We start from the raw sequence: 22,521 nt of genomic DNA on the forward strand, positions 1-22,521 counted from the left end.
TCAGATATGTAATCAGATTAAGAGAAGGTATAAAAATAATAGGGTTGTTGTCATAGGGGATTTCAACTTCCCTAATGTAAACTGGGACCTTCTTAGTGCAAGGGATTTAGATGAGGCAGAATTTGCTAAATGTATCTTAGAAGATTTCATAAATCAATATGTGCATAGTCCAATGAGAGGAGGGGCTGTACTGGACCTGGTGTGGGTAATGAGCCTGGTCCGGTGACTGACCTTTCAGTGGGTGAGGCAAAAGTGACCACAACTCCTTAACTTTCAGGATAGCTATAGATAAAGATAGGTAGAGTTTTAAATTGGAGTAGGGCTAATTATGAGGGCATTAGGCGGGAACCAAGAAGAGTTAATGGGAACACCTTTTATTCTCACAAGTCCACAACAGACACGTGGATGGTGTTTAAAGGTCAATTGCACAGATACAGGAAAGGTATGATGCTGTGAGAAGGAAGGACAGGGATGGAAAGATGACAGAACCTTTGATGTCCAGAGAGGTGATGAACTTAGTCACAAAGAAAAAGGAAAAGTTTGTAAAGCTTTGGAAGTTAGGATCAAATGAAGTACATGAGGAGATAAAGAAGCCAGAAAAGACCTAAAGAAGGGAATTAGGAAAGCCAGGAGGGACCATGACAAGTCCTTGGCAAGTAGGATTAAGGTGAATCCCAAGAAACTTTACACCAATATTAAGAGAATAACCAGGGAGAGGGTGGGGCCACTGAAGGATAAAGAGGGGAACATTTGCTTGGATGCAGAAAATATGAGTGAGGTACTTAATGAATGTTATGTTTCTGTATTTACCAAGGAAAAGGATAGGGAGGACCAGGAGATCAGTGCTGAGTGTATAAATACATTAGGGCGTTTAGAGGTCGAGGAGGAAGTGTTTGGGCCTCCTAATGAGTATTGAGGTGAATAAGTTCCCAGGGCCTGATGGGATTTACCTCAGGTTATTGAAGGAAGCAAGAAATTAGATTGCTGGAGCCTTAACCAGTACATTTGTATTCTCTCTAGGCACAGGCAAAGTCCCGGAGGACTGGCAAGTGGCTAATGTGGTATCTCTGTTTAATAAGGGAACAAGGGAAAATCCTGGAAATTATGGACTGAGATTCTCAAGCCAGTTGTAGGGAAATTGCTGGAGAAAATTCTTGGGAATAGGATACATGAGCATTTGGAAACCCATGACATAATTAGCAAGAGCCAGAATGGCCTTGTGCGGGGCATTAGGGCTTTACAAACCTGATTGAGTTTTTTGACAAAGTGACGAGAGAGATTGATGAGGCTAGGACAGTGGATGTTGTCTACATGGATTTTAGTAAAGTGTTTGACAAAGTCCCTCACGGGAGACTCATCATGCATGGGGTCCACGATGAATCGACTGTTTGGATTCAGAACTGGCTTGCACAGAGGGTAGTGGTTGTAGGGACTTATTTGAGCTGGCAGTGCATAATTAATAGTGTTCACAGGGACCTTTGCTGGGACCTCTGTTGTTTGTGATGTATAGAAATGACCTGGATGAAAATATAGATGGTGGGTTAGTAAATTTTCAGAAGATTGATAGAGTTGTGGATAGTGTAGAAGACTGGCCAAGGATACAGCGTGTTGTAGATCAGTTGCAGATATGGGCAGAGAAATGGCAGCTACAGTTTAACCCAGATAACTGTGAGGTGTTTCACCTTGATAGGGCAAATGCAAGGAGACAGTACACAGTTAAGGGCAAGACCCTGAACAGTGCTGCCCAACAGAGAGAACTTGGGATCAAGTTCATAACTCCTTGAAAGTGGTTACTCAGGTTGATATGGTGGTTAAAAAGGCTTATGGAATGCTTGCTTTTATTAGTCAAGGCATTGAGTTCAAAAGTCAAGAAGTTATGTTGCAAGAGCATTGTGTACAGTTTTGGTTGCCCAGCTATAGGAAGGAGATTGAGGTTTTGGAGAAGGTGCAGGTTTATTAGGATGCTGCCAGGCTTAGAAGGCATGGGCTATCATGAGAGACTGGATGAACTTGGGTTGTTTTCTCCACAGTAGCAGAGGCTGAGGGGAGATCTGATAGAGGTTTATAAGAAAATGAGAGGTATAGATAGAGTAGGCAGGGTTGAAATGTCTAATACCAGAGGGCATGCATTGAAGGTAAGAGAGGGCAGGTTCAAAGGGGACGTGAGGGGTAAGTGTTTTTACTCAGAGAGTGGTGGATGCATGGTATAATGGCATGGGCAAATGCATTAGAGGTTTTTAAGAGCTGTTTAGATTGGCATATAGATGTGAGGAAGATGGAGGGATGTGGACATTGTGCAGGTGGGAGACGATTAGTGTTTAGATGTTTTTGATCTGCTCTTCAGCTGGTTTGGCACAACATTGTGGGCTGTCCAGTACTCTGTTGTATAAATCAGGACATGGGAGTAACACTTTTAGATTGGTCAGGTAAGAGGTGGATGATGAATTGATGCGATATACAGGATGGTGTTCTTAACCCATGTGTTGAGCAGCCAGGGAAAATGTTATTTCTGATTTTCATTTGTGCTATGAGTAATTAATGCTGAAGTTGATTATGTAAAGAGGCCTTCAGAGAGCAGCCATAATCATAGAGTACTACAGCACAGAAATAGGCTGTTCAGCCCATCTAGTCTATGCCAAACTGATGGTCATGCCATTTCTACCATAGTCCTCCTTAACCCTCCCACACACGTACTTACTCAAACTTACCTGAAATGTTGCAATTCAACCCACACCTATCACTTCTCATACCACCTTCTGAATAAAGAAGTTCTTCTTTGGGTTCCCCTTAAATATTTCACCTTCCACCCTTAACCTATGACTCTGGTTCTCATCTCAGTAGAAAATGACTTCTTGCATCTACATCCCTCAATTTTGTATACCTCGGTCAAATCTCTCCCCCTCCCCCCAAATTCCCCTTCACTCCAGGGTAGGAAATCCTAACCCACTCAACTTTTACCTATAACCATAGGAGCAGAATTAGGCCATTCAGCCCTTCAAGTCTGCTCCGCCATTCAATCATGGCTGATCCTTTTTTCTCCTCCTCAGCCCCACTCCCTGGTCTCTCCATAACTTTTAATGCCATCTCCAATCAAGAACCTATCAATCTCTGCCTCAAATACACCCAACGACCTGGCTCCACAGCACCCTGTCACTAGTTCCACTAGTTTACCACCCTCTGGCTGAAGAAATTTCTCCACATATCAGTTTAAATAGATACCCCTCTATCCTGAGGCTGTGCCCTCTTGTCTTAGACTACCCCACCTTGGGAAACATCCTTTCCACATCTACTCTGTTTAGGCCTTTCAACATTCAAAAGGTTTCAATGAGATTCCCCCTTATCCTTCTAAATTCCAGCGAGTACAGACCCAGAGCCTTCAAATATTCATCGTATGACAACCCTTTCATTCCTGGAATCATCCTTGTGAGCCCCCTCTGAACCCTCTCCAATGGCAGCACATCTTTTCCTAGATGAGGAGCCCAAACTGTTCACAATACCCAAGGTGAGGCCTCACCAGTGACTGATAAAGCTTCAGCATCACATCCCTGCTCTTGTATTCTAGACCTTTGGAAATGATTGCCAACACTGCATTTGCCTTCCTCACTTTCGACTCAACCTGCTAATTAGCCATTAAGGTGTTTTGTACAAGGATACCCAAGTCCCTTTGCATCTCAGAATTTTGGATTTTCTCCTCATTTAGAAAATAGTCTGCACATTTGTCTTCCAAAGTGCATGACCATGCATTTTCCAACATTGCATTTCATTTTTCACTTTGTTTTCTCAACACTACCTGACCCTCCACCAATCTTCGTATCATCTGCAAACTTGGTAACAAAGCCATCTATTCCATCATCTAAATCACTGATAGCATAAAAAGATGTGGTCCCAACACCTATCCCTGTGAAACACCACTAGTCACTGTCAGCCAACCAGAAAAGGATCCTTTTATTCCTATTCGCTGCCTCCTACCAATCAGCCAATGCTCTAACCGTGCCAGTAACTTTCCTGTAATACCAAGGGCTCTTAACTTGGTATGCAGCCTCATGTGTAGCACGTTGTCAAAGGCCTTCTGAAAATCCAAATATACAACTGCATTCCCTTTATCTATCCTACTTGTAATGTTCTTAAAGAATTCCAACAGGTTCATCAGGAATAATTTCCCTTAAGGAAACCATGCTGACTTTGTCCTATCTTGTTCTGCGTCACCAACTTCATCCTTAACAACTAAGGTCAGGCTAACTAGTCTATAATTTCCTTTCTGCTGCCTTCCACCTTTCTTAAAGAGTAGAGTGACATTTGCAATTTTCCAGTCCTCTGGCACCATGTCGGAGTCCAAAGATTTTTGAAAAATCATTGCTAATGCCTCCACAATCTCTACCACTACCTCTTTCAGAACCCTAGGGTGCAGTTCATCTGGTCCAGGTGACTTATGTACCCTTAGGTCTTTCAGCTTTTTGAGCACATTCTCCCTTGTCATAGTAACTACACTCACTTCTCTTTCCTCACACCCTTCAACATCTAGGGCACTGCTAGTGTCTTCCACAATGAAGACTGATGCAAAATACTCATTTAGTTCATCTGCCATCTCCTTGTCCCGTTATTATTTCTCCAGCCTCATTTTCTAGCGGTCCTATATCCACTCTCATCTCTCTTTTATCTTTAACATACTTGAAAAAGCTTTTACTATCCACTTTGATATTGTTTGTTAGCTTGCTTTCATAATTCATCTCCACCCCCCCATGGTATTTTTAGTTGCTCTCTGTAGGTTTTTAAAAACTCTCCAATCCTCTACCTTCCCACTAATTTTTGCTTTGTTATATGCCCTCTCTTTTGCTTTTACACTAGCTTTGACATCCCTTGTCAGCCACGGTTTACTATTTTGCCATTTGAGTCTTTCTTCATTTTTGAAACACATCTAACCTGCACCTTCCTCATTTTTCCCAGAAACTCACACCATTTCTACTCTGCTGTCATCCCTGCCAGAATGTCCTTTAATTTACTTTGGCCAGCATCTATCTCATACCACTGTAATTTCCTTTACTCCATTGAAATACTGCTATATCAGACTTTACTTTCTCCCTATCAAATTTCAGGTTTTATTCAATCATATTTTGATCACTGCCTCCTAGGGGTTCTTTTACCTTAAGCTCTCTAATCACCTCCAGTTCGTAACACCCAGTCCAGTACAGCTGATCCCCCAGTAGGCTCATCGACAAACTGCTCTAAAAAGCCATCTCACAGGCATTCAACAAACTCACTCTCTTGAGATCTATTACCAGCCTAATTTTTCCAATCAACCTGCATGCTAAAATCTCCCATGACTATCATAACATTGCCATTTTGACAAGCCTTTTCTATTTCCCATTGTATTGTACAAAGGAAACTAAGCTAGTGGTGGGGATTGGGAAGGGGAAGAAATTGATTGAGAAAATGCATTCTGTCCACGGTGACACCTTCAAAGGTCAACCTTTAAAGAAATAATTGGCAATAAATATCCATGGCTGACAGGAAAAATTAAAGATTGCACTTAATCCAAGGAAGATGTTTATAAAGCTGTCAGAAATAGAAGTAGGCCTGAGGATTCAGACCACTTTACATCTTAAAGGTAGAGATAAGAGCAAACTGACAAGAAATAAATAAGCTTCTATTTATGTAAAAATAAAAGACCATGGGGCATTTCAATGTTCAGGTAGATTGGGTTGGTGCTGGATCCTAAGAGTAGGAATTTGTAGAATGTCTACGAGATGGCTTTTGTAGAGCAGCTTGTGGTTGAGCCCACTAGGGAAAACATAATTCTAGATTGGATGTTGTGTAATGAACTATATTTGATTAGGGAGCTCAAGGTAAAGCAACTCTTAGGAGATAGTGATCATATGATAAAATTCACCCTGTAGTTTGAGAGGGAGATGATAAAATCAGACATTAAGTATTAGACAGAGCTTGATTAGAGATAGGTAACATAGCTTTGTGTGTGGTAGATCATATCTAACAAATCTTATATAGTTTTTCGAGGAAGTTACTAGGAAAGTTAAAGGAAAGGCAGTGGGCATTGTCTAGCAAAGTCAACGACAAAGTACCACATGGGAGGCTGATCAATGATGTTCAGAGTTCAACAGGCCAGATACAGGGAGGATATTTCCCCTGGCTAAGAAGTCATGAACCAGGATCCAAATCAGTCAAATTTAAGTTTATTGTCATAGTGCACAAGTACATGTATGCACAGGTGCAATGAAAAATATGCACTTCATATAAATTAGGTCCACATTTACAAGTACATCACATTCTATGGATTTTCCACTGAATATTATAACTTTATTGTCCTTAAATGTCTCTGTCCTGATTAATAGCAGATAGATAAAATGATCATTAACTTCTTTTCTAGCTTGTTTTCATAAAATTTCAAACAGTAAAAAAAACTGCTTTGTACACCTAGATTTGATTATAACTGGTACCTTTTTTCTTGAATACATTCATTTGCGCCAGATCATGCTGCTCCTTTGAATTTCAGCGATAGAGCAATTATGAGGAGGGAGGGTCCATCTCAAAGAGATTGTTTACCCCTTCATTGTCAATGGTAATCTTGCATATCTGATTACTCACTGATTTCAGTACTGCTATTTGTTGGGGTTTTCAACAGGCAGACAGAGTGGGAGTGAAGGTGGGGGGGGGGGGTGGTCAGCAGGTAAAGATTGGGAGTTAGTCTTTTGATGTGTCGTAAGAAACAAAGGTGTTTCATTTCTCTACCTGCTACCTTCAACTGCAAATTTTTACATATCAAACTTGGCATCTTAAACAGGCATTTTATTGAACACTAAAATGTAACTATTCCTCTTATAGTGATGGAAAGATGCATCTTGTATTGCCCACACAAGGTGTTGAATTAAGTCACACTACAGCATTTATTACAAGTGAGAATGTGCAATATACCAATTGGTTCCAATACATGCATCACAGTTTATCAACTTTTAACTGAAATTTGGGATGTCATTAAATACTTCACAAAATAAATAAATCCATGGCTTTCAATTTAACAATTTTGACCTTTCTCAAAACTTTAGTGTTTGATTTGATTTTGTGCATTTTATCTAATTTAATTTCTGTAATTCAGCAGGTATTCAATAGTGAGTTTTAAAGCAAGTGTGAAACAGAATGAGAATAAATGCTTGAATTACACTAGTTTATTATTTGTTCAAATTTTAAAGTGCATTACACCGAGATAAGTAGAAAATAGTGCGTTAGTTAGATTTTGAAGCTGGTTAATCTTTCTGACCATCAGTGGATAGATGCTGTTATTTAATACTCTGTGAAATAAGACCACAGACTCTGGGTTTGTAAGGAAGACAGTTAATGGTTTTCCTTAGTCTAATTTAGTACATCATATTGAATTATAACCAAGCTTAAAAGATTCTAACCTTTTCAAAGTTTAGTCTTTGGTTCCTGCAGAGCTGACCTTATACTAAACTACGATTAACAGCAACTTCACCGATCCAACATTCTACTTTACCATCTGTTTATTAACCTAGTAAGTTAATCTTCCATGGTGTACCTTGTAGTTACACCCAGTTAAGCTTAGTACTCTGCTTCTAAGGATGCATAAAGTATATACACATGAACAGTTTTGGCTTTAGACTGCAAGTTTTCTAATTATTTTTAATTTACTGAAAGAGCAGTGAATCCTTTGATGATGGGTCTTGTGGGAATTGGAGTAACGTCTCTTCACTGGCACACCTCAAGATATGTGCTCAGCCCACTGCTCTACACCCACTGGCTAGGCACAGCTCAAGCATCATCTATAAATTTGCTGACTGCTCAACTGTTGTTGGCAGAATTTCAGATGGTGAGGTGGAGGCGTACAGGAGTGCAGCAACAACCTTGCACTCAACGTCAGTAAGACCAAGGAATTGACTGTGGACTTCAGGAAGGGGAGGTCAGGGTATCAGTAGTGGAAAGGGTGAGCAGTTTCAAGTTCTTAGGTGTCAACATCTCTGAGCATCTATCCTGGGCCCAAAATAGTAATTCACAAAGAAGACATGACAGCAGCTATATTTCATTTGGAGTCTGAGGAGAATTGGCATGTCACCAAAGACATTTGCAAATTTCTACAAATGTACCGTAGAGAGCATCCTAACTGGTTGCTTCACCATCTGATACCGAGGGGCCATTGAACAAGGTTGGGAAAAAATGCAGAAAGTTGTAACCTCCATCATGGGCACTAGCCTCCCAAGCATCCAGAACACCTGCACAAGGTGATACCTCAGAAAGATGGCAACCATCATTAAGAATCCCCATCACCCAGGACATGCCCTCTTCTCACTGCTACAAAAAAAGATGGTACAGGAGGCTGAAGACACGCACTCAACATTACAGGAATAGCTTCTTCCCGTCATCGGATTTCTGAATGGACATTGAACCCGTGAACACCACACTCAATATTACAGGAACAGCTTCTTCCCGCCATCGGATTTCTGAATGGACATTGAACCCGTGAACACCACCTCAGTATGTTTTTCCCCTTTCTTTCTGCATTACCTGTTTTTAGAATTATGTATTGCATTGTACTGCTGCTGCAAAACAACAAATTTCGCGACATATGCCAGTGATATTAAACCTGATTCAGGTATTCATTTCAAATGAGCTTCTCAATGCCGTGGTTCCCTCAGTTACAGCTTCCTGAGATGGATTTGCGATCTATTTTAGAGCAATATTAAGGGCTCTGGTTATTAGGGCATATATTCTTCCATAAAATGTATATTAATGAATTCACATTTTAACAAAATAAGCCTTCTGTGAAATTTGTGTAATAGTATATACACTGAGCAGTCAATTCATGTCAACCTCGATTTCCAAAATTCATTTAATATTTTACCTTTCTTGTTCATGAATGCAGAATTATACACAAACTGTGTTCACAGAACAAACAGACGTTGTTACTTGTAAATGCAAGATATTCATATTCTACTCAAGTTCCCGAGTTCCTCTGCATAGGTTCTCCGAATAAGATACAGATTTTGGATCCAACTCTGTAATTGACATTTTCTTTGCTCATATGAATTATCTGCTTGTATTTTAAGTAGCCTTTATATAAGTAACAGTTTAACATGCCGCTAGTGGCTGTGCAAATATAATTCTGGAGCTTCTTTGTTCTACATTAAATGAATGTGTTTTCTCATTGGTTTATTCTTATCTATAGATTTGAATGGAATTTTTCTTATCTCTGGGTATAAAAGTAGTAGTTTTATGCTAGATGTCATCTTTAGTTCCTCTCTTCTTTAAGTAGTAAATCTCTCTCCCTATCTATTTCAGCTTCCCTTTGTTCTATCAACTCTTAATAAAACAATCATGAAGCAACAAATTTTGTGCCTCTTTCCTGACTTCTAAAAGAATTTTGGATTAAAACATCAGAATCCATCACAGATGAGCAACAATGATCTCGTGAAATGTTGCAGATTCCAGAGATTACAGATGCCGGAATCTGGAGCAGAATATACACTCAGTGGCCATTTTAGATAGACCTGGTTATTAATGCAAATATCTAATTAGCCAATCATGTGGCAACAACTCAATGCATAACAGCATGCAGACATGGTCAAGAGGTTCAGTTGTTGTTCAAACCAAACATCAGAATGTGGAAGATATGTCATCTGAGTGACTTTGACCATGGAATAACAGTTGGTGCCAGATGGGGTGGTTTGAGTATCTGAGAAACTGCTGATCTCCTGGGATTTTCACCCACAACAGTCTCCAGAGTTTACAGAGAATGGAGCAAAAAACAAAAGCACCTTGTTAATAAGAGAGATCAGAGAATGGTCAGACTGGTTCAAGCTGACAGCAACTCCATGACCACGTGTTATAACAGCAGTGTGCAGAAGAGCTTCTCTGAACACACAACATATCGAACTTTGAAGCTGATGAGCTAAAGCAGCAGAAGACCATGAACATGCATTCAGTGGCCACTTTAGGAGGTATCCTGCTGTCAGAACTCAGCACGAGTGTCAGCTGTTGATAAAAGAGATACGTGACATATCTTGTTGAGTCACTGCATCAGGGATTCGAATGTAAAGATGGCCAGGGAACGGAGACAGTGATCTCGGGCTTTGCAAGGTGACCGATGGAAATGTGTGAACAGGAGGTGATTGGCAGATGGAGCCAGTAGATAGGTAATTGATCTACCTACCAGTGTCACCAACTCCCCTTCCCCCCACCTTGCTCAACGTGCCCATTCTCCCTTGCTCATATGTTTCCACCTATCACCTTCCAGTGCCCATCTCATCTCTATCACAGACTCCCCTCACTTCAACCGGCTATCTTTTCTTTATAAACTATGTTCTGATGAAGTGACTTGAAAAATTCTTCAAACATCCCTTTGGATCCACTGATGAAACTTCTGCTGAGTTCCTACAGCAGTTTATCTTCTGCAATGGTAAAAAATAGTCTTTACTTCTAAAGGGTTAAGGGTAAGTGTTTTCACTGTGATTTGCCATAGTTAAAGAGCTATATTAACTAGAAAAAAGTAGCTGAGTCACTGCATGCAATAAGGGGAATTAATGTGGAAACTCTGTATTTTAGTCAGTAACCTTTACATTTCTGGAATCCCACATAGTAAAATACAGCTTTCCACTACAGATTAGAAACACTCAAAGCCCAAGCAAAAATCATATTGGCCCAGAATTTAAATTTGACAGATTAAATTGGCAGTTTATAAGAAAGCACACTGTGCTTCAAAAGCAGAGCTTTAATAAGGTCACACTTGTATTGGAGGACTGGTACAAGTGGAGCTTGAAATTATGCTTTTTGTTCATTTGATTATATCCTATCCAAGGTCACCAGTGAAGTTTAGCAGCTTTGGGCCTGTACTCCCTGGAATTTGGAAGAATGTTGGGGGTGGGGGGGGGGGGGGCGGAGAGCTCAATGAAACCTACAGAATGTTGAAAGGACTAGATAAGGTGGATGCGGAGAGGATGTTTCCTATTGTGGAGGTATGCAGAACTAGAGAGCACAGCCTCAAAATTGAGGGATAACACTTTAGAACAGAGGTAAGGATGATTTTTTTTTTAGCCAGAGAGTAGTGAATACGTGGAATGCTCTGCCACAGGTGCAGTGGAGGTCAAGTCCATGGGTATACTTAAGGCGGAAGTTGGTCAGTTTCTGGTTGGACAGGGCTTCAAAGGATTATGGCGAGAAGGCAGGTGTATGGGGTTGAGTGGGACCCAGGATCAGCCTTGATGGAATGGCAGAGCAGACTTGATGGGCTGAATGGCCTAATTCTGCTCTTAGGTCTTATGGTCTAAGTACTGAATTAATAAAAAGTGTGCACCAGCTTTGTTCATTACTGAAAGTATGTGAGACATATTCAGGCCAAATTTTATATCAAAGATAACTTTAAATCATTAAAGAATGCAACAGAAGATGCTTCCATTTTCATGGCAACCCCTTTCAACTCTTGCAGCTATTCGAGTTGTCATGGATGCAACTCGTTGACTGGTCTGTACTATAGAGAAGGTTCGATTTGATCCATCGACAAGCGGCCTTGATGGAGGATTGTCCAACTTCCAAACTATGCCTGATCTGCAAGAACTAACAAAAAAAAATTCTGTTATGGACAAGGATAATAAATATTGTTTACTGGCCACATATCATAGAATATAACCAATAAACGTTCATTTAACAATCATTAAATCACCTGTAGAGAAACTATATAACACATCTTACTCTTTCTTAAGGCTGTCACTTAAGAATCTATTGATTTTTTTTAAAGCTCTACTAAGCATAACAAATACAGCATGAACTAGTCTAAAACAGAAAAAACACCTCGCCTTGTTAACAGATTTGCATTGCACCATCAAAATTTATTTTTAAAAAAACATGCCTGTGGATATATGGTGCCCACCAAGGCTATACCATCCCCAAATCTACAGCTCTATCCTTATTGCCCTGACTTCCATTAATCACACTGAATTTGCAGTTTGAAGAGGGTAATCACCACTCCAAGGAACAGCAGATAAATGCAATTTCTGTATTTTAAAGATCAATGAGAACCTGTTCCTTCCAACAAAACAATCCCATTCACAGAAAATCAGCTTTATTCCATCCAGATGAGTGTATTTGAATTCATTAGCATGTATAATACATTTATGGCTTCACTGAAAGTAAGGAAAGACAATTTGAAGAAAGGAGGTGGACTAAATAAATTGGAAAATGAACCAATAATTTCAGCAATGGGCTGTCAATGGAAGTGAAGTAAATAACTGAGCAATTCATGTCTTGCTCACAATGCAATTGTTCCTTTCGTGTTCTCTTTATTCAGTGTTTCCTTTCGACCTAATGTCAGAGTAATTGGTTCACTTAAGACAAAGCTCAAAAGGAGGATGGTCTAGGCTTCAAAGCCACAAAGGAACATCAGATCAGTGGACAATGAGACGTCACACCAAAGAGAGCCCATGGTGTTGAAATTCAGTATTAATTATTTCTCCACTTCCAATAAGGAAATGTGGCGAAGTTCAGAAGGACTGCACCAAATTAATACTCCACTGGCTGAATTTCCCACTTACACAGGATCACAACAATTTAGGATTCTGCAGGTAGATCATGCTGAACCACAGCGATATTCAAACTGTGGTCAGCATGTGCATTCATATCTGCTGAGTTTTAGATGAATAATTAAAATTTTAATCTCACTCTCAAGCTAAACTATATAGAAACACAGAAACATAGAAAACCTACACCGCAATACAGGTCCTTCGGCCCACAAAGCTGTACCAAACATGTCCTTACCTTAGAAATTACCCAGGGTTACCCATAGCTTCGATTTTTCTAAACTCCATGTACCTATTCAGGAGTCTCTTAAAAGACCCTATCGTATTTGCCTCCACCACTGTCACCAGCAGCCCATTCCACGCACTCACCACTCTCTGCGTAAAAACTTACCCCTGACATCTCCTCTGTACCTACTTCCAAGCACCTTAAAGCTGTGTCCTCTCGTGCTAGTCATTTCAACCCTGAGAAAAAGCCTCTGACTATCCACACGATCTATGCCTCTCATCATCTTATACACCTCTAACAGGTCACCTCTCATCCTCCATCCCTCTAAGGAAAAAAGGCCAAGTTCACTCAACCTATTCTCATAAGGCATGCTCCCCAATCCAGGCAACATCCTTGTAAATCTCCTCTGCGCACTTTCTATAGTTTCCACATCATTCCTGTAGTGAGGCAACCAGAATTGAGCACAGTACTCCAAGTGGGGTCTGACCAGAGTCCTATACAGCTGTATTAGTACCTCTTGGCTCCTGAATTCAATCCCACGGTTGATGGTCAATGCACCCTATGCCATCTTAATCACAGTCAATCTGTGAGGCAGCTTTGAGTGTCCTATGGACTTGGACCCCAAGATCCCTCTGATCCTCCACACTGCCAAGAGTCTTACCATTAATACTATATTCTGCCATCATATCTGACCTATCAAAATGAACCACTTCACACTTATCTGGGTTGAATCCATCTGCCACTTCTCAGCCCAGTTTTGCATCCTATCAATATCCTGCTGTAACATCTGACAGCCCTCCACACAATGCACTACACCCCCACCTTTGAGTCATCAGCAAACCTACTAACCCATCCCTCCACTTCCTCATCCAGGTCATTTATAAAATTCATTAAAAGGGGTCCCAGAACAGATCCTTAAGGCACACCATTAATCACTGACCTTCATGCAGAATATGACCCGTCTATAACCACTCATTCCCTTATGTGGGCAAGCCAATTCTGGATCCACAAAGCAAGGTCCCCTTGGATCCCATGCGTCCTTAATTTCTCAATAAGCCTTGTATGGGATACCTTATCAAATGCCTTGTTGAAATCCATATACACTACATCTACTGCTCTACCTTCAATGTGTTTAGTCACATCCTCAAAAAATTCAATCAGGCTCCTCAGGCACGACCTGCCTTTGATAAAGCCATGCTGACTATTCCTGATCATATTATGCCTCTCCAAATGTTCATAAATCCTGCCTCTCAGGATCTTCTCCGTCAACTTACCAACCTCTGATAATTTTTTGGGGTATCTCTACTCCCTTTCTCAAATAAGGAAACGACATCTGCAACCCTCCAATCCTCGGGAACCTCTCCCGTCCTCATTGATGATGCAAAGATCATCACCAGAGGCTCAGCAATCTCCTCCCTCACCTCCCACAGTAGCCTGGGGTACACCTCGTCCGGTCCCGGTGACTTATCCAACTTGATGCTTTCCAAAAGCTCCAGCACATCCTCTTTCTTAATGTCTATTGCAAAAACTATTTGGGTAAACTATAAATGTGGTTAAACACTACAAAACTTATTCTTGAAGCTCTCTCAATAGTTTCAACAGGTGAAACTACCATATCTGATCTCTTGGCAGAATGACAACTGATTAGAGATGGCACAGAAACAGAGGTGCTGGAATTTGGTTCAGAATGTATTGGTCCTTGGTCCATAGAAACAATAGATGATGATGTGTAGTAAAATATTAGTGTTCCAACAACATTGACAGTGCTGGTGTGGATAGAAGGGCACAGAGAAGGCCCATTTTATGTATTTTGTTGAAAACTTCATATGTTAAAGCCACTATTCCCTTTAAGCAAATGCACAGCAGTGCAGTAACTGAAATACTCCTGTGCAGAGCTTTTGTTGCTGCACAACTCAGTTTGGATGCAGCTAGAAAAAGTTCATGAAACATAAGATTTTCTTTATTGAACGGTATTTCATTTTACCCTTCAATTAATAATTCAAAAGCATGTGGTTTTTCAATTTTCACTCTAACTACGCATAGTATGCATATTGCAAACAAATTTAAAGTGCTGCGCAGGTTTCAGGCTGTGTAAAAATGCAACAAAGAAATGCACTTCTCTGACATTGTTCTTGAAGACAGCAGAGGTCTTTTTAATGTTTTTTTTAACCAATATTTATTCCTCAGCCAATATCATTAAAAATGTTAAGTTAACTTATCTCATTACCTTTAGTAAAATTTAGCCATTACTAATGAGCCCTTTGCCTTTTCCATTTATCACCTCCCAGCTTCTTTCCTCCCTCCCTCACCTTTCACTTAACTTGTCCTCCTTCCCCTTTGCCCACCTCCTTATTCTGGTCTCTTCCTCCTTCCTTTCCATTCCTGATGAAAGACTTCAGCCTGAAACTTTGATTGTTTATTCATTTCCATAGATGCTGTCTGACCTGCTGGGCTCCTCCAGTTTTTTGTGGGAGTGACTATACTTCATTAGTAGCTACTGAGAATTAAAAGTAAACCTATTAACTGAATGGCTGATTTTACAACCTTTAATACACAGTCTGTGTTTTTCACCTATAATCTAAAATTCGGATTATGGGAGACACCCCATTTTTCACAAAGCAGGAGCCCTGAATAGAAGCATTATACATGCTGAAATCTGGAGCAACAATCTGTTGGAGGAACACAGTGGACAGGGCAGCATCTGTGGGAGTAAATGACTGCTGAGTTCCTCCAACTGATTGTTTGTTAGCCCTGAACAGAAGACACGTAACACACACCTAAAAAAATATATTAGCACAGAAATAAAAGTAAGATGAGGAATATAACTAAACAAATGGAGCCAACTAACCCATCAGGATTGTGCCCAAGAGAAATTTATGTATATAAAAAATACAAACTGCATACCTTTTGCTGCATGTTAAAACTTCATTGCTCTGGACAGTACATTCCTCCGAATTTTCAGACTTTTCTAAAATGGTCTTTCCTAATTTTCCTCGGAATATTTGATTTTCTTGCACCAATCCTTTAGCCTGGTCCAAGATTGCAATCCCAAAGTCGTGAAGAGATTGGATTCTGTTCTTCGTCACCTGCAGCAAAGTAGATTGAAGTGAATTTTCACAGCCCCTTCCCAATCCTAACAAACCATTCTCCCTTCAGTCATCTATATATACAAAGCTTCCTTGGTTAACAGTCAATGGCTCTTAAATTGCTTAACTCAAAGAATCTGCTCAATTGAATTATGTTCAATCAAACTGAAATTAAAGAAAAACAGTCCTTTTTCACTTTTATTTAGTGTTTAAATTTTAAATGAATACAAGTCACTGTAAAATCAGGTAATTGCTTATGGAATGTTAAAAACAAAAATCTGGAGCCTGAGTTGATGTATTAACCTGCACATGGAATTTAGACAGTGCAGTCAGAGGTATCATTTTTGTGCAAAAGATACTAAAACCAAGTATGTAGGGTGGGTATAAAAGATCCCTTGGTACCATTCAAAGAGAAGAAGGCAATGTTTCATAGGCCCAACTGCTCTCTCAACCAATGTAATTTGGATTACCTGTTTGTTTATGTAGTTGTGCTATGCGACTGCTTTTTTATGTACTTAGAACTACATACAGTACTAACTACACTTCAATATACCATGTTGGTTGTGAAGTTATTCAATTCCAGCATAATTTCCTTTCATTCTAAATCACAAGCTTTTAGCAAGTAGCCTTGATCTTAGATCACTGCAATTTAAAAAAGGTAAATGAAAGTAGTCCTCATTCATCAAAAGGCTTTTGGGTGTTGCTCCTGTAAGAGGCACTGAAACATCCTTATTTCAATCCATCCTAACTGCTGGTTTTAGAAAATGCAAGACATGAAGCTCCTTAATGATTGACTCAGGAAAATTCTGTATCGTGATCTCCTGGTAAAAGCCTTCACTGCAGATAATGATGATGATGATGTCGACTCAGGCCTGAGAGGCCAGCGTCGGGCTTTTTCATGCCTTACAAGGCGCGGAACGAAAGATTGTCTGGGGCGCCACTCCTCGCACAGACATTTCGCAATATTTTTTTCTTTATTTTACGAGGTCGAGTTGCAAGCTCAACACTCAACCCAGCATGGATGGGAAGTGTACTCGGGAGCGGCCCAACTGGATTTGAACCTGGGAACCTCCGTTCCAGAGTCCCGCGCTAATGTCACTGCAGGTAAACAAGTTACCAAATGAACACCCCAAAATAAATTCTGGAAGACATCCCACAAACTGTCAGCTGACCAGCACTTCTTTGCTTCTATCTCCCAACTCTGCTCTACTCTCAATATCCATCAGCAAGTGTATATTGTACATCTACCCTTCAGTCAGTTTCCACTAAGAGTTCTTACCCAATGCGAGCTGGTGTGGTCACGAGACAGAGTATTTGCCAGCTGTGACCTAAAGTTAAGATATTGATTTACAACAGCAGTCGTTACAGTGAGGATGATCCTCCATCACCAAACAACATAATGTAGAACTATACAGTGAGGTGATCTACAATCGGGACTGGTGGACCTTCCCCACTTCAGGAATGGAAGAGTGTTCCTCTCGCACTCTTGCATTGTATGATGGAATGTTTAGCTTCCTGTGGGTGTTGAACTTCTCTCGCAACACCTGTGAATACCACCGTTGGCTCCGTAATGGCATTAATATTCAACTTATGGCCACGAGTTCATTCCAGGACTTGAAAGAGCATAAGTTTGGCTGACATTTCAATGCAGTTCTAAGTTCAATTCCTGACAGATGCTGTCTTTTAGATGCAACTTCAGGCACTATTTCCCATTTCAGGCATACGGAACAAATTTGTTGGTACTATGGAAATAACAACCTCATTCTCCCCAATGTGTCCTGGCTTATATTTAATAGCTATTGTTACAAGAAGCAAAAGTGGAATTCAAGAGGTTTTGAGATGGGCACATGAATATTCATGAAACAGAGGGCCATGGATCACATATATGCTGAAAGCATCAGTTTAATTCAATTGTATGTTCGGCACAGACATCACGGGCTGAGGTGCCTGTTTCTATGCCATACTGTTCTGTGCTCTAAGCACTTCATTGCCACAATATGACATTGTGTGTAAAATAGCAACCCCCCTCAAATTGTCTATAAAACACAAGAAGTATATTTCAGAATGAAGTTATTCACCAGAATTCCAAGGAGCCAACATCTGATGCTTAAGTAGTGTTAGTGCAAAATTCATATACTGTAGTGAAAGACACAACCATATTGTACAATGCAACCAAATTAAAAGTGAACAAATAATTCTGGATTATATTTGAGGCCAAAAATTGCAACTGTAAGTACGTGTATTTTATTATTATTAGTCAAAATATTACAATTATTACATATATATATATACACACAATATATTACAACAGCATTTTATATTTTGAATATGTACAGCAATAATTTTTAAAAGTAGAAAATACTCTTTTCCATGGGTGAATAAGGATCTATTATAATGGAGTACCAACCTTCATATCTGCATTTTCGAGTAGCTGTAGCCCATAGCCATGGTTTCCCAGAATGTCATTCTCCAAGATAGTACCTTCTCCCTTCGAGGTAACACCGTGGCTGTTGTTGTCATAGATACCATTTCCCCGAAGTTCAACTCTGCATCCTGCTTCCACAAGAATGCCACCTATGCTGTTACAGGTGATGCTGTTGTTTGTGATGTGGGTGAACTGACTGCTCTGATATACTGCAATCCCATTGTCATGATTGGCATGGATTGCGTTGGCTATAATGTTGAGTGTCTCATTGCTTTTTATATAGATACCAGCAGCTGATGTGAAAATAATAAAAAAAGACAGTTAGCACATCAAATACTGATACATAAAAGAGAAAATGCTGAAAAGGCACAGATCTGCAGTTTTTCATATGAAATTACATTAGCAATAGGCACATAGACTGAAAAAGCAATAAATAACTGGCTATGCAATTTGTCTCAATCGCATGAACTACGATCTAATTGGCATGGGAGTGCTACTTCCACATGAATTGTTCAAGAAGCCCCCTTACTAAATTCATTAGGACATGAGAGTGGGTGAAAGTGTGGCACCATCCACTATTTATCTGCCTTTACTTAAATCACTTTATATCCTCACACAAAGAAATTTTTATCAATTTCAATTAACTCAACATCTAGTCTTTTGCAAGATCACTCCAGACTTTTTCATGAAAAGTGCCATAATAAACCAAGCCTGAAGAACAGACTTTTGGAACAAATTAAAAGTAGTTATTGTGCAACAGCTGTAAAGCAGGTCACTTAAAAACAATAGTCAAATAACAATCCATGTTCATTACCATAATATTAAAAGTTATCTCCAAGTCCACTGAATAAATTTCAGTGAAATCCGTGAGGGGAATCCTGTTAAAACCAGAGTCTGGCATTGCTCAAGTATAATTCCACTTCAGCCCCATCATTTGCTTCCAGGACCAGGGTCTACGCAGAACTGCACAGTCATCTGACTGTAAGTCTTCCTGCTCGCTGTCTTGTAAAGCCTCAGCATTATTGCCTTGCTTTTATATTCTATTTCCTTGAAATAAATGGCAAAATTGCATTTGCCTTCTTTACCATAGACTCAACCTGCAAATTAACCTTCCATGAGACTTACATAAGGACTCCTAAGTCCCTCTGCATTTCCAATATTTGAACCTTCTCCCCTTTTAGAAAGCAGTCTGCACTATTGTTCTTTTTACCAAAATGTATTAATATACATTTCCCAACACTGTATTCCATTTGCCATTATTTTGTCCATTCTTCCAATATGTCTAAGTCTTGCTACAATCACATTGCTTCCTCAGCACCACCTACCCCTCCACCTATCTTCATCTCATCTGCAAACTTCACCACAAAGCCATCAATTCCATTATCCAAATCACCGACAAACAATGTGAAAAGTAGTGGTTCCAATACTGACCCCTGAGGAACACCACTTGTCACTAGCTGCCAACAAGAAAAGGCCTCTTTTATTCTCACTCATTGCCTCCTGCCTGTCAGCCATTCCTCTATCCATGCCAGTATCTTTCCTGTAACGCCATCAGATTTTATTTTGCTAAACAGCCTCATGTGTGGCATCTTATCAAATTCTTTCTGAAAATCCAAGTAAGTGACATCCACTGCCTCTCCTTTGTCCCCCCTTGCTTGTTACTTCCTGGAAGAACTCTAACAGATCGGTCAGACAAGATTTCTCTTCACAGGAACCATGCTGACTTTGACTTATTTTTATCATTAGACTCTAAGTACCCTGAAACCTCATCCTTAATGATATACTCCAACCACTTAGGTTAGGCTAACTACACTATAGTTACCTTTTTTTTTGCCTTCCTCCCTTCTTAAAAAGTGGAGTGACATTTGCAATCTTCCAGTTCTCTGGGACCATACCAGAATCAAGTGATTCTTGCAGGATCATGACCAATGCACCTGTTATCTCTTCAGCAACCTCTCTCAGGATTCTGGGATGTAGTCCATCTGGTCCAGGTGACTTTGCACCTTAAGACCTCTGAGTCTGCCTAGCACTCTTTCCTTTGTGATAGTAATGGCATTCACTTCTGCTCCCTGACACTCACTGACCTCTGGCACACTGCTAGTCTTCCACAATGCAAAGTACTCATTAAGTTCATCTGCCATTCATTTGTCCCCAATTATTACCTCGCCAGCACTGTTTTCCAGTGGTTCAATATCAACTCTCACCTCCCTTTTACTCTTGATATAACTGAAAAAACTTTTTGTATCCTGCTTTATATTATTGGCTAGTTTGCCCTCATATTTAATCTTTTCCCTTCTTATGGCTTTTTGGTTGTCTTTTGTTGGGTTTTAAAAGCTTCCCAATCATCCAACTTCCCACTCACTTTTGCTACCTTATATGCCCTTTCCTTGACTTTTATGCAGTCCTTAACTTTAATTGTCAGCCACAGTGGCCTGTCCCTGCCAGTTCAGGTTATGGCAATTCTTGGGAACCCTGATGTAACCCAGGGTTTTATCCCTTTCTGTAATGAATTCTGAATTAAGATCTGCCCATAAAGATTTGCCAACAAGGACCAAAAGGCCTGTTACTGTGTTGAAATGTTCTATGGTTCTATATCCTTCAGTCAGATGGAAGATAATCCTGATCTGTAAGACACATTATTCCTTCAGTCATCTACTTGACTTTCCGCAAGTTTTATTTCCACTAATTTCATTTGGTCCTGTATGAGTCAACAACACTCGTTCTTTAATCAATTTCCTTCCTTAAATATTTAAGAGTTTTGCAGAGTATTGGAAGTATGTTTAAGCTAGCATCAGAAAGCTACGTGAAATTTAAAGGATTAGTTTTTAAATTCCACATTAGTGGTGGCACAAGACCATTGCTAGTGGATTTACTGTTTGGGCATCCAGTTACTCTTGACTAGGTTGTGAGCAGGTTAAGCGTGATCTCAGCCTTGATGTTAAGAATTTAATTCAGAAGTAGGCACACTGTGGGTTTATCTGTCTTGCCGCTAGATTTGAAGGATTTTGGAATTGGTTTATTATTGTCACGTACTGAGGTAGAGTGAAAAGCTTGTCTTGCATACTGTTCATACAGATCAATTCTTTACTCAGTGCATTGAGGTAGTACAATAACAATGCAGAATGAAGTGTAACAGCTACAGAGGAAGTACAGTACAGATAGATAATAAGGTGCAAGATCATTATGGGATAGATTATAAGATTGAGAGTGCATCTTATCGTGCCAGAGCATACAACAGCTTGTTGCAAACTGCTCCCTGCAGATCTACTTATTACTTCTGTTGTGCTGCAATAGAGGTGGTACCACCATCGCTTTGAGATATAAACTGTAAGTTATCCATGTCCTGAAGCAGTTGTGGGAGAGGTTTGCATTCTAAACTGCAAGTTTGGGTCACGTTTGAGGTCTTGATTTTTGAACACTTTTTCCCTAAGGCAGACAAGTGGTGTGCTGTGGCAAATTTTGTTAATGCCTGTGAGAGTTGGCTTTTTGTAAATCTTGGTTGTCAGAATGACATTGTCGATAGACATTTGGAGAACCTTTGCCTTCCGGGTGCTTAATATAAGATCTATCCTCTTGTAGCTGTGCTGAAGGTAAATGTGGTTGGAGCTCAGCCTTCTAGTGTACGTCACCTGCAGGCTGAGTTGTAATATTAGGCTGGAGTGGTCTTGGTTCTGATGAGAAGGCAGCGAAGGCTGAACAGTTCTCTCTCCTTTTGTAGACTACCTCTATTCTTGCTGAATGCAAAGTGCAGTATTACCTGCGTCTCAATATCACCAAGACCAAGGAGATGGTGGTGGACTTTAGGAGATCTAGGCCTCATATGGAGCCAGTGATCATTAATGGAGAATGTGTGGAGCAGGTTAAGACCTACAAGTATCTGGGAGTACAGTTAGACGAGAAGCTAGACTGGACTGCCAACACAGATGCCTTGTGCAGGAAGGCACAGAGTCGACTGTACTTCCTTAGAAGGTTGGCGTCATTCAATGTCTGTAGTGAGATGCTGAAGATGTTCTATAGGTCAGTTGTGGAGAGCGCCCTCTTCTTTGTGGTGGCGTGTTGGGGAGGAAGCATTAAGAAGAGGGACGCCTCACGTCTTAATAAGCTGGTAAGGAAGGCGGGCTCTGTCGTGGGCAAAGTACTGGAGAGTTTAACATCGGTAGCTGAGCGAAGGGCGCTGAGTAGGCTACGGTCAATTATGGAAAACTCTGAACATCCTCTACATAGCACCATCCAGAGACAGAGAAGCAGTTT

At 40.2% G+C, this 22,521-nt stretch overlaps 1 protein-coding gene across 1 annotated transcript in view; it reads right to left on the bottom strand.

Annotated features, from left to right (window-relative positions):
• Positions 1 to 6,168: 6,168 nt before the first annotated feature.
• fbxo10 (F-box protein 10) overlaps positions 6,169 to 22,521 on the bottom strand; it is a 115,804-nt gene continuing 99,451 nt past the window's right edge. Inside the window, exons 9-11 of the mRNA XM_073024100.1 lie at positions 18,253 to 18,563; positions 15,664 to 15,845; positions 6,169 to 11,574 (exon numbers count right to left, since the gene is read on the bottom strand). Of these exons, the coding sequence (XP_072880201.1) occupies positions 11,388 to 11,574; positions 15,664 to 15,845; positions 18,253 to 18,563 (680 nt within the window). The 3' untranslated portion in view covers positions 6,169 to 11,387. The remainder of the gene's footprint in view (positions 11,575 to 15,663; positions 15,846 to 18,252; positions 18,564 to 22,521) is intronic.

The sequence above is a fragment of the Hemitrygon akajei genome, chromosome 2 (assembly GCF_048418815.1).
Source record: "Hemitrygon akajei chromosome 2, sHemAka1.3, whole genome shotgun sequence".
NCBI classification, from domain to species: domain Eukaryota; kingdom Metazoa; phylum Chordata; class Chondrichthyes; order Myliobatiformes; family Dasyatidae; genus Hemitrygon; species Hemitrygon akajei.